Source organism: Talaromyces stipitatus, genomic scaffold (assembly GCF_000003125.1).
Source record: "Talaromyces stipitatus ATCC 10500 scf_1105507295523 genomic scaffold, whole genome shotgun sequence".
Lineage (NCBI taxonomy): Eukaryota > Fungi > Ascomycota > Eurotiomycetes > Eurotiales > Trichocomaceae > Talaromyces > Talaromyces stipitatus.
This window is the reverse complement of record NW_002990113.1, coordinates 1,315,994-1,328,195: the sequence shown is the minus strand read 5'-3', so window position 1 is coordinate 1,328,195 and position 12,202 is coordinate 1,315,994. Positions and strand designations below refer to the sequence as shown.

General features: G+C 45.7%; 4 protein-coding genes across 4 annotated transcripts, besides 1 other annotated feature; 3 read left to right on the top strand and 1 right to left on the bottom strand.

Annotated features, from left to right (window-relative positions):
• Nucleotides 1–1,488: 1,488 nt before the first annotated feature.
• TSTA_064120 (dihydroxyacetone kinase (DakA), putative) lies at nucleotides 1,489–4,146 on the top strand (the record flags this gene model as incomplete). The annotated part of the gene is made up of 4 exons (XM_002340289.1): nucleotides 1,489–1,495; nucleotides 1,547–2,054; nucleotides 2,108–2,739; nucleotides 2,789–4,146. The coding sequence occupies 4 exons, from the start codon at nucleotides 1,489–1,491 to the stop codon at nucleotides 3,412–3,414; spliced, it is 1,773 nt and encodes a 590-aa protein (XP_002340330.1). The 3' UTR covers nucleotides 3,415–4,146.
• Nucleotides 2,848–4,845, bottom strand: TSTA_064110 (small nuclear ribonucleoprotein SmD2, putative). Its single transcript, XM_002340288.1, has 4 exons — nucleotides 4,766–4,845; nucleotides 4,579–4,611; nucleotides 4,201–4,449; nucleotides 2,848–4,138 (listed from the first exon to the last, which is right to left on the bottom strand). The coding sequence occupies exons 1-4, from the start codon at nucleotides 4,783–4,785 to the stop codon at nucleotides 4,096–4,098; spliced, it is 345 nt and encodes a 114-aa protein (XP_002340329.1). The 5' UTR covers nucleotides 4,786–4,845; the 3' UTR covers nucleotides 2,848–4,095.
• Nucleotides 4,846–5,661: 816 nt separating this feature from the next.
• Nucleotides 5,662–5,689: a microsatellite.
• Nucleotides 5,690–5,947: 258 nt separating this feature from the next.
• On the top strand, nucleotides 5,948–6,624 carry TSTA_064100 (TPR domain protein; the record flags this gene model as incomplete). The annotated part of the gene is made up of 2 exons (XM_002340287.1): nucleotides 5,948–6,134; nucleotides 6,176–6,624. 2 exons carry the CDS (start codon nucleotides 5,948–5,950, stop codon nucleotides 6,622–6,624), a joined length of 636 nt encoding a protein of 211 aa, XP_002340328.1.
• Nucleotides 6,625–8,573: 1,949 nt separating this feature from the next.
• On the top strand, nucleotides 8,574–11,835 carry TSTA_064090 (helicase, putative; the record flags this gene model as incomplete). The annotated part of the gene is made up of 9 exons (XM_002340286.1): nucleotides 8,574–8,768; nucleotides 8,838–9,454; nucleotides 9,520–9,621; nucleotides 9,669–9,895; nucleotides 9,950–9,983; nucleotides 10,034–10,227; nucleotides 10,280–11,153; nucleotides 11,210–11,395; nucleotides 11,457–11,835. The coding sequence occupies 9 exons, from the start codon at nucleotides 8,574–8,576 to the stop codon at nucleotides 11,833–11,835; spliced, it is 2,808 nt and encodes a 935-aa protein (XP_002340327.1).
• Nucleotides 11,836–12,202: the final 367 nt, after the last annotated feature.

The window sequence follows — 12,202 nt, the reverse complement described above, 5'->3', positions numbered from 1 at the left end:
CCCGGAATGTCCAGAAATAGAAAGCCGTGATGACGGTCCACCTACAGCGGAATCACTTGATTCATCTTTTTCCTGTCCTTCATACCTAATAACTAGTTGCCGAACCGATAGTATCTTTATGTAAGTCTGGCCCAGGCTCAACGACTTGATTCCTACGTACTCCGTACCAAATCGATCAATTTAAATAACCTACTATGTAGTCAGCCCCACGAGCGGAGAATAATGTGGAGAGATTCAACATCAAAAGATGTCCATGTGAGCAGCAGAAAAAAGCTGATTGAAAAAGAAATGATACTCTAGGCTGAAATTATGGAGAATCCGAGGATATGGTTCGACGGGATGCTTGCTTAATCATACTTCTAGAATGTGGTTGGTTAGGTGCCTTGCTTGATAGAGCTCCTGATATCAGTATATCAGTATGAGATACTATGATCAACAGATTGGGGTGTTTCGAGTATAAGTAGCTTGTGATTCCTTGTTTGTTCTAGGGTTTTGGTCTTCGAATCAATTGCTCTTTCTTCTCTTTGTTTTCAAAGACAGCATGCTGTAGGAAGATATACTCTTCTCCCGGCTTCTTCTACTACAGGTATGTCTGTTTTCGTTGTATATCAAACCCACAGTTTCTTCCTTCGTTGCTATGTCCTACCATTTGTGATCTCTGTCCTCAACTATTCGGTATCGATTGCCTGTTCTGCGTTGATTCTACCCCCCACGTCGTCCCCCACGCTTCTCGACTGTGATACTGGCGCAAGATGCGCTGTATTGCACTTCGGTCACGCATCTAGTATTCCTTCAATGTCCTCAATTGAACCCCCACGCCTGTTTCGCTGTAAGTGGTACAAGAACTCGTGTCTGCCGCTCTAAAAGTCGAGTGTTTTGTCTCCCATGTGAGCATGGATATGGCTCTTCCCGGCAAATGTCTTAGCTGCGGGGAATACCTTGTGGTCTTCCCATGTTGTACTCAGACAGCAGACACTGTTAGACAGACCAGGCAGTCACTTGTCATTTCCCTTTCTTGTTTATGGTCGATACCGGCCTAGCCTTTTTGCATAGATTGCACAGACAGAAAAGTGAAGAAACAAACACTAATCCATCATTCAGGACTCATAGAACCCATCCATCTCTTGTATAACAGCTTCTCCACTTCACAAGATCCAGAACAGCCTTAGAAAGCTCGGGGACTCCCCGCCTTTTCCAATTTATCCCAATACGGAGCTGTTCGGCGATTACCCCGACCCCAAACTTATTTTGCCGTGGTTAATACCATTCTACTGGGGTACATATACTTACTAGCTAGGTAACTATCCGACCAGGATAAATATATTCCCTCTGCCACGTTATTTTGCCCCCTCTTTTGTTGTGGATTGTTGCTTTGGAGGCTCTATATCCGATTGCGCATAAATATACATATATAAGTTGGTGAAGGTCGGCTGTGGTAATCGCTTGTTTTGGGCTACATATCCCCTAATTCACCTTTAGACATCCATCATGTCTTGTAAGTATTACTTTCAAGAGGACAAACGAAAGAGAAGCTAATACTTAAAAGCAAAACACTTCTTCTCCGACGCCTTCTCCCTGGTCATCGAAGCCCTCCGGTCTCTGACCATCACCAACCCCTCGCTCGCCTTCGACGAAGAAAACAAAATCATTTTCCGCCGTCCTGAGACATACAACAAATCCAATGTCGCTGTCATCAGCGGCGGTGGTTCCGGTCACGAACCTGCTTTTGCAGGTTACGTCGGGAAAGGGTTTTTAACTGCTGCCGTTGCAGGAACAATCTTTGCTTCTCCCTCAGCCGAGCAAATCAGTAGAGCGACTCTGGAACGTCTGGAGACTGAAAAGGGTGTTTTAATTATCCCCATGAATTATACAGGAGATGTGCTGCATTTTGGTATGGCGGCTGAAAAGACAAAGGCTGCTGGCAGGCCGGCTGAGTTTTATGCTATTGGTGACGATGTCGGTGTTGGGCGTGCGAGGGGTGGGAAGGTCGGTCGACGTGGCCTTGCTGGAGGTATTTTGGTTATGAAGATTGCCAGTGCATTGGCCGAAACTGGGTATGGCTCTCCTTTCTTTTCTCCGGTAAGAGGGAATGTGCTGATGATTGTAGCGCTTCGTTGGAAGAAGTATACCGTATTGCACGACTATCAGCCGAAAATACAGTAACCCTAGGCTCTTCTCTCGAACACGTCCATGTACCAGGCCGCGATCCAATGACCGAATTCGTACCCGAAAACGAAGTCGAAGTAGGCATGGGTATCCATAACGAACCCGGTTCGCATCGCATGAAGTCCGCCGATTTACCCACCTTAGTCAAAACCATGCTCCTGCAACTGCTAGACCATAACGACCCAGACCGGGCCTGGATGACTCGTCAACTGGGCGACAAATTTGTCTTGCTGATCAACAATTTGGGTGGTGTCAGCACCCTTGAATTGGCCGGAATCACTGCCGAAGTTTCAAAACAACTTGCCACGGAATATGACATTAAGCCTGTCCGTACATTGCAAGGAACATACTTGACCAGTCTGAACGGCCTCGGTTTCAGTATCTCGCTTTTGAAGCTTGTTGATTCCGGTCTGGGTGCTGGTAAATCCTTGCTTGAACTTCTTGATGCTCCCACCGAGGCCGTTGGCTGGGCTGCTCCCATCCAACCATCAACCTGGGAAAAGCATGCTTCTGACGGACCTGTTGAATTCAAAAAGGTTGATCTGAGTCAAGACCAGCCAAGTAACCTTAGAGGTGCTCTCTCTCCAACCTGTCGTGAAACCCATCTACTAACGTGGCACAGTCGACCCCGTCGTTCTTAAGAAAGCCCTTACATCAGGTCTGAGCCGCATAATTGCCGCCGAACCTGAAATAACTCGCTTCGACACCATCGTCGGTGACGGCGACTGCGGTGCAGGCCTCAAACGCGGCGCAGAAGCCATCCTCAAAGTCATCCAAGGCGACAACATAACCGACGATGTCGTCCTCACTGTCGATAAATTTGTCAACGCCGTTGAAGCCAATATGGACGGAACCTCTGGCGCAATTTACGCCATTTTCTTGAATTCTCTTGTCAACGGTCTCAGAGCCCAGGACAACACTGGGTCAGCGCAACAAGTCAACGCCAAGATCTGGGGTCATGCTTTGAAACACGCTGTTACCGCGTTGTCTCAATATACGCCTGCACAGGTCGGTGATCGTACGCTGATTGATGCCCTGGTGCCGTTCTGCGATACTTTGGCCGAGACGGCGGACATCAAGACTGCAGCTAAAGCGGCTGAGGACGGTACTGAAGCTACCAAGCACCTCAAAGCTAGTCTTGGTCGGGCCGTGTATGTGGGCAGTGAAGAAGAGTGGTTGGGTAAGGTTCGTGATCCTGGTGCTTATGGGTTGGCCAAGTTCTTGACCGGTCTTGCTGAGGAGTTATAATAATGCATATTGTTGATGTTGACGACAAAATCTTTGACTTTATGCGGTCATGTTTTTACTAGTTGTTTTTGGTTATTCGGGCCATTTCCAGTTGAGCGATATTGTTCTAGTTTTATTGAGCATTTCATGATTGAGTTGTCGATGTTGATGTTATTTATCTTAGTGGGTCATGTGATATCAATTTTGATAACATCACTCCTACAAACCTTTGATTCTCTATTTTGTCGACTCACGCAGGCCCGTCTCATTGGTATATATCTAATCACACACTGCATGAATAATGAGACTCAATTCGTCCCTAAATGAGTATAAAGGAACACAATCCCAAACGCCAGCATTTCGCTTCTAGAGTATCCGCCTAATCCCTAGGTCCGTAAACACACATGCCAGATTTAGTCTTTATTCTATTCTTCATTCGATTTCGATTGTCGGCGTTCGATGTCTTAGGAATGAAGACTGATTGATCGTATCCAGCAAGATGAGCTGAAAGCATACCAGTCCATGTTAGGATACATATGTAAACGCTGATGGTTGCATTTGATGTGTCTTGGTATGCCACAATGACGACGACGTTCCTCCGGAGATCTCCTTCTGAAAACATCCATGTCGACATCGAAGCTTTCCAGAACTGAAGAACGACCGGGACCGAGACCGAAGCGGAAGAAGAACCGAAAGGATAATTTAACTGAGCAAGACAAGAATTACCGAATCGCCTCGTAAGAACCTATATCTCCGTCAGCAAAACACATACACAAACTTGCCCAATAACCGGGAAAAGGAACGCACATCTTGCTAATAAAACGATCCTTATTAACACCACGGCCTTTACCGCCCTTGGGCTTTTCCGTCCACATCTCTTTCACATTCTCCAAAACCATATTGCAGTGACGATCAAAAGCTTTTACTCGAGCTAGAAGTTTGCGGTTGTTGCGGCATGAGATGAGGACTTGTGTGTGGGTTCGGGTGGCAGTCTGAAGGAGTGACAGGGGTCCGGCTGTGAGCTCGTGTTCTTCGACGAGGCCGACCTCATATTCACTGTTGTATTCCAATGATCAGTATACTGCTTGTCTAGGTTACACGTTGCTGGATTGTAATGGAATCGCCAGCAGTAGTTGGGCCGTCATAAGATTGAAGCTCAATGATGGAACAGGAAAGATGACATACGTAAGCTCGCTGCGAGGCTTGTTCAAAAGATCCCTATGCGACAGTAACAGAAGGTTAGCGCAAGTAGTTCATAGGTATAAGTTCATACGATAGAAGTGCATAGTAGCCAACAGCTATCGGACCGAATAGTTGATCGCGCCGACCATAGCCAGCTAGCCTGTATGCAAGAAAGAAACAGATCACTTACTGGATCTTGGCGTCGGACATGCTGGGCGGACAAGAAGAAGACGTGATAAGTCGGGATATTGGATATCACAATCGTCCTTTGAGGCTTCTTCACTTTTGGGATTCGAGAGTAGGTCCCCGGCGCCAGCTACTCCGCCCGGCAGAATGATTCTAGATCACGTGGTAATCGCACATTGCACTGCGATTTTAGCTCCAGAGGGAGGTTTGGATAGCTACAACGCCAATCAAAGACAACGAGATGCTCAGCTACAACATCTTAATGATCACTATTTCCTCAAATCCATGAGACAAGCAAGACGGCCCATGTTCATTGTTCACATGCACTACAATTTTAGTTCATGAGGGAAGGTAACTTCAGCTCGGGCGTTTTGGCTCATATTATTTATTCACCCTGTCTTTGAATGATACATTCAGGGATACTATGTGGTAGTTTACAAATCAATCAACTCTGAAGTCTGAACTTGCATTAATCAAACGTAGATAGATAGATGGTGGAGACAGAGGAATCAGATGCCTCCATCTTCCACTGCAGTTGAAGGAGACTGCACTGCAACTTTAGCTTCCTAGAGGGTTATAACAAACGAATACTGGAGGGCTAATGAGGCTAGTATTTTCAACCAGACCATGAGTGTGGAAGAAAGATACCCTTAATAGGATCCTTGGCCCTTTGAGTACGGAGTACAGTTGGTTGCAAAAACAGTGCGCGCTTTTACTCATTTCAATTGCTTTTTATGTGTCACTCTAACCTTGATCAGGCAAAGTGCCGGATTAATAATATTCCAGTTTTCTTAACTGTAATTTATTGTAAAATAATGTCCTTAAAATATTGTGATAGGTCATTTGAAACTCCCAATACACCGTAAAAATACACGGTCCATGCAAACCTGCCAAACTCACTACTATGATTATTATTATTATTATTATTCAAGTTTATTGTCCGTACCCAGCCCTATTGGCTATGACAGACCTAATCACTACTATGATAGTAAGGTACAAACTATCAACAACATCCTGGTGTTTCTGTCTTGCCATCCTGCATTTACAATAGAGCCCCTAACTTAGAGTTGTGCGGGATGCAACTAGGTGGAGCACCACTAACAATGACTGTGCTCATTATTTCTGTCAGCAGACAGAGTAATCAAAGACCAAGTTATGCCAATTTTCTCCTGATTAGAAACACAAGATGGACACCCATGACGTCTCACACGTATCTGAACACCTACAGATCCCGCAGATACAAAAGCAAACTCTTCAAAATGCCTACTCTCGTAAGGGCCAGACTCCCGAGCCGACCAAGTCTCGCGTCGAAATCATATCGCAGTTCATGTTTCTCCAAATGACGGGCAATAGCAGAGCGGTGGATCCGCATGGTCTTCGCTCCTATTTTGTGCCTATCACTCCTCCATTGCAGCGTTAAGTGACCTGAAGAAGGTCATGATCAGGTATATTACCTTTGAGACTCATCATCGTGGTTCGTACATTCTGGTGAGAGCAGTCATCCCAACGGATAGAATGACTGCGATCATGGCCGTGGCGGAGGATAAGAAAGGAGATGTCCTCATGCTGCAGCTATATAACCAGGGAAAAGATCTTGCTAGTGATATCCGACTTGTTGAAGGAACAGTGATGCTTACAAAGGAGCCTTACTTGAAGATGATGGCTGACGGAGACTATAGTCTACGAGTTGGCCACCTCTCCGATATCAAGTTCATCCCAGACCATGACTCTCTCGTGCCGTCGGTATGGAGAGGTTGGCTAAAGGATCACGCTTCTGCTGACTCCTGGAAGACAAACAGGAATGGATTCTTCAACAAGGCTGTGTATCATCTCGCTATTGACTGGTACACTTTGAATAGATAGTTGTGAGAAGACAAGTATACCACGGTACAGTTACTCCAAGGCCCTAGATTCCTCCCCGACTCTCAAAGTAGACATTAATATTAGGCTCAATCGCGCTCTGGCTTGCCTCCACACTCACCAATTCGACGCAGCTCTTCGTGATGTCGAGCCGGCCTTGTCAAACAACGGCTCCTCCGAGAAAGCTTTATTTCGTAAATCTCAGGCCCTTTACCACCTCCGAAAATTTCAAGAGTCCTGTGACGCTTATCCTGCGACACCAACACTCACCGTTCCTTTATCGGGGATATGATGGTGGTCCGCGCCGCACAAGATCTCCCTGCAAATACGGAGCTCACATTCTGGTACAAAGCACCCTGGAACCATGACACGGAGAAAAAAATCCTAGACGTGGAGAACTGGGCGCTTCAATGCAGCTGCGTTATCTGTCAGGATCTCAACGAAACAAGTAATAGTGATCTCGAAGCGGAGACGACTCACGGGTGATTTGGCAAAGGCCTTTGAATCCCTATCCCACACCCGGACACGAAGCGCCACGATCGCTAAAATCGAAAGTATCATTCTTGTGTTTGAGAAAACATATCGGCCGGCCAACTTCTAAAGTACCACGTCTCGGGACCTGGAAAGCATATTTGTCCTTGGCGGTGGTGCACGCCACGGGCAGTCAGCCGCGGGAAGCTATTGGAATTGCGTTGAAGACTTTGAATTCGCCCAGCTACGTGATTGAGGTGGACAACTTCCGCATACACCTGGCAAAATGTTACCTGTCAAGAGATGGGGCTTGATGACGGAGAGTCTTGTTAGTTGTTGGATGATCCTTTGCCGCATGTATTGCGTTGAAGCAGCCGTTCTCGCCAATCACGCGGAAGAATTTGCGAGGACAACGTATAGGATATATGTTGGTGAGGATGAGACGTTTGGGAATACCTATAGCCGGTCCTCGGACCGTGTTGACGGGCTCATTGTGGGGTGAAAGTGGCCTAAGACTCCGCATTGTTTTTGCATCTTTGCGATGCGCTTGCTGGACGGTATTGAAATACCCAAGGGCCGAGAAACCTTTTGTTTCCTTTATCACGTCTTATGTTCTCCCTAGTTCGGTTTCGTTGGCCTTAGGTGCCGTTGCAGAAATCCAGATAACCCAAATTGATGACGTTTAGATTTGGAGCCATCTCAGCTGTGCGTCCTAGCGGATAGTAGGCCCCAACATGACCAAATAACGGGGTCTGTATTACGAATGCAGAACAGCTAGTTATCAAATATACCGTACAGCCTCGTTACAGAAACCTGAGACGGAATAATTTATAAAGCGTGCACTGCATTTGCAAACAACTGTATCCTTGTACGACCACTTGTCTGGCCGCGTTATCTCCTGCGATTGGAGCAGCATGTCTAGCCTTGCCTCTGGATTCAGCCTTGTCACCCAACCATTGCAATTATAGTCTAATGCACTGCAATTTTAGTATCCTGGGGAATTTGGTTTTGAGTTGCTCATTGAGTCAATGACAAATTAAGAAAGTTGTATCTGGGAAAGTGGACAACTGATCGACTCCATCAGTCAGTTATGAGACAACTGACTGCCCAATTCAGGCCGAATATCGAAGATTAGTATAATACGAAATCGACGCATTCTGCTCATAAGTCTGAAATAAAATTTTTGAGTCTGTTCTCGGACACTTACAACCTATGTCGTCGCTCAAGCGACTGCTTAACCCCGACGATGGAGATGATGTTGGAGATAGACGGGCACGCCCCTTTTCGCAAGAGACAACGCTAGATTATGAATTCGAGCACTTTGTGTAGGTGTTTCCAACCAGTGTAGCATTTCGTTAGACTCATTTGAAGAAAGTCAATCGAGTCCTTTTGGAAATCACTTCCTGGCTCCCGACCCGTCATTCCAGCCTGAGCTTTACATCCGGACGGATCATCATTCCTTTCCGAACCTGTCAAACGACATGTCGATTTCGCGCTTAGATGGCCTGTCTCTTGACATTGATCCGAGCTGGAATTTACAGGCAGAGTCTGGTCATGCGATGACAATTGACTCGACACCTACCATCAGCTTCCTTGGTGAGCCAGGAGATCATGGTCAGCTCCCGATATTAGATGCTGAAACTTCTGCGTCAGCAGAGCTCATCTGCTATGGGATGGTTGGTCTTGCCCTCTCTCTGATGTGTATACATTTCCTTAAGCAGTAGCTTGTGTTCACAGATTCATAGTTCTACAACGAGAAGGTCAAACTTGTGGGACAGGGCACAGAAATAGCGAAGAAAGTCAAAGACCTTAGAGCTGGTGGCTCCTCTGTTCAGGTTTACACTACCGGGATACAACTGACTGAACAACAACTATTCCTCAAGTTCACAGATGGCAAACAACTAGGATACCTCAGCGAAAAGATGGAACGCGGACTGAATGATATGGTCCGGGCCCTCGTTATTGAGCTCGATGCTGTAGTCAATCTACAAAGCCTAAGTGAGGCTCTCCGACGTGCTCAAAAGGACACAGCTATCCGTGTAGACGTCAATGTCTACGGGTCAGAAGCGTCTCGTGACCGAGTGGGGCAGGAGCTGTCGAAAAAGGGCCTTTTCCTACAGGTTCCCAATGAGCGCCGCAAGGGAACGAGATACGATAATCCCCATATTTTACAGTTAGATGGATTGGGTGAATCGGAAACAGAGGAGGACGAGTCAAAAAACGATGCCGGATCTTCAATTGTTCCTTCAGAACAAAACGAAGACTTTCAGCGGACTATCGCTAGAGTCTGGAATTCCTTGACAAGGTCGGATGAGCTACGTGGAGTTAGAGGGAGTGAAGGCTTGAATAGAGCATTATATCAGTGAGTTGCAAACTAAAGGCACTCCACATTGTTCCAAGGTTAACATTTAATCCTCAATACAAAAGACATCAAGAAGAAGCTTTGGTCTTTATGCTACAGCGAGAGACTGGAGATATACCCGACAAATACCGCCTATGGCAGCCAGATATCGTCGAAGGTGGGCAAAGGTACAATAGTCACTACGATCTGACAATTCGAGGCTTATTTCTCTTAGGTATCGGCACACCATCACCAAAGCTACACAAAATGAATTGCCTGATGAAAGCGGAGGAGGTATCCTTGCAGATGAGATGGGAATGGGAAAGTCTTTGACCACCTTGGTGTTGATTGAAAAGACACTTGATGACGCACGCCAATGGGCAGAAGTACAAAAGACACACCCAGAAGATACAATGGCAAAAAGACGTTGCCGAGCAACTCTGGTCATTGTGCCTTCTGATGGTAAGTTTATTTCTCGGGAAACAGCATAGAGGATAGTGGCTGATAAGGTCTCAGTTCTGATTACTATGTGGACCAGAGAAATACAGGAGTAAGATTTCCTGTTCTGATACCGAGCAGTTGCTAACAGTTATACCTCAGACACTTGGCCGGTAGCTTACGGATCTTTAAATATCATGGTAAAGGTCGAAAGAAACGCCTGAGCAATATGGGTCATTTTGACATTGTTATTACTACTTATAATACACTTGCCAAAGAGCATGGCATGAGAAACAGTGGTGACAACGAGAGTCCTCTTCATGATATTGAGTGGTATCGTGTGATCCTAGATGAAGGTAAGCTTAACCATGAGGAGATATCCTGTGATAGATACTTATTGATACCTAGCCCACATGATCCGGCGACAAGCCACGACTTTCCATCGTGCAGTAATTGATCTTTCAGCGAGACTTCGGTGGTGTCTATCAGGCACGCCAATTCAAAACAGCTTAAATGACCTTGGAGCACTACTGAAGTTCATGCAAGCAAGACCATTCCACCACCTAGGAAACTTTCGCTATTACATTTCCAATCCATTTGAGGTGAGATCAACAAAGCACAGAGCTACTGAAAGACTTGCCCTCCTTCTGGAAGGAACATGCCTACGCCGCACTATCGAAAGAGTAGGTCTTCCAGGTCGGCGAGAGGAGACGCATGTCGTCGAGTTTACCGCAGATGAAGCCAAGCAGTATAAAGATACTCAAAAGGCAATCCAACGTCATATCCTCCAAAAAGTCGGTGAATACAATGAGCATGAAGTTTCCGGAATGTTTCAGTTGTATACACAGCTTCGTCGTCTTTGCAACCATGGAACCCATCAACATCCTTTCTCCTGGAAAAAGATGCTCCTTGATGAGGAGGAGGACCCTATCTGCTCATTCACTCGTGATAGCCTCGTTCGTTGCCTGATATGTACAGCTGTGTTACCATTTCTTTCCCCAGAAAGTCTGCCCGCATACGCAGAGAGTTGCAAACATGTTCTGTGTCTCGAGTGCTTCCCAGTCACAGAAAGTCCGTCAAACCCGAGTATACGACCCAACTGTCCGGTATGTAGATTTCAGAAAGCTACACCATTCTCCTCAAGAAAAGATACCTGCCACCGATCCCGGCAGTCAATAGATGCGGAGAATGAATATGATGGCTATTTTAGACCAAGCGGCTTCTCATCGAAGATGACGATGCTTGTATCCGACCTTCGAAAAGATATGAATTCTACCAAGAGGTATTGATGACTTTCTCATCGGTTGTTTTAGGTTTAGATGTCTAACCATAACCCAGTATCATATTTTCCTGTTGGACAAGGACATTGGATCTCGTGGGGGAACATTTGAAAAGTGCTAAAATAAAATATGCACGTATTGATGGCAAGACACCCTTATCCGAACGCCAGAAGACTCTTGATAATTTCGATTCCACCAGGGAAAAGCCTGTTCTGGTGATGACTTTTGGCACGGGAGCATTTGGGTATGTCTTTGTTCCTCTTTTTCATCTATCTTGTCAAGAATTACAAGCTGATGAGGTGCAGATTAAACCTCAAATCGGTAAATAGGGTTTTCATTGTAGAGCCGCAATGGAATCCCGCTGTTGAAAACCAGGCCATTGCACGCGCAATTCGTCTAGGGCAAAAGGAGCAAGTGTTAGTGATAAAATACCTTGTCAAGGGTAGCATCGAGGAAGTAGGTCCTTTTACCATTCCATTACCTGAGATGTTGACCCTAATCTTGTGTAAGAACATGTGCGACCAACAGACACAAAAACTGAAGATCAGCAAGATGGAGTTTAGAAAGGACGTCCTGACTCCTTCATCCGATGTTGCTACGGCTAGTATTGGCTCTGTACCAGGTCAGACCACCCCAGAGTTATCGTCTAAAATTACTATTGAGTATGAGAGAAACGGTTCTTAAGAATGATCCATATACTCATCCACTTCCCAAAATTGCTTCGAAAGTAAGCTATAGAGTATGTAGGAGTCTCCAAATGAACCAACAAACCCTAAGGAAACAAGTAAAGACACTCAATCAGTGCCAGACGATTTAAGACGAATATCCTCACCGCAGAATGAGACTTTCCAAATGAAAATGCAGCCTGATTTCAAAACATTGGCCACAATTCAATATTACTTAGGTGGTATACCCAAACCACATATGAGGCTGAACCATCGGACTCCCCTGCCTTCCAAGGCTAACCATCATTAATAAAATCAATACACTATACGCGTTGACAATATTCTAGCAAACATAAAGAAATATTTTTTTTCTCTCTTGACATCCT

Coding starts and splice junctions, on each gene's coding strand:
- TSTA_064110 (XM_002340288.1), bottom strand. CDS start 4,785: ATGTCCGACGCCAAGATCCA. Junction 4,612..4,765: donor ATGTCCGACGCCAAGATCCA/GTAAGTGATCTG, acceptor ACTGTCGCATAG/GGATCTTTTGAACAAGCCTC. Junction 4,139..4,200: donor GATCGTTTTATTAGCAAGAT/GTGCGTTCCTTT, acceptor ACGGAGATATAG/GTTCTTACGAGGCGATTCGG.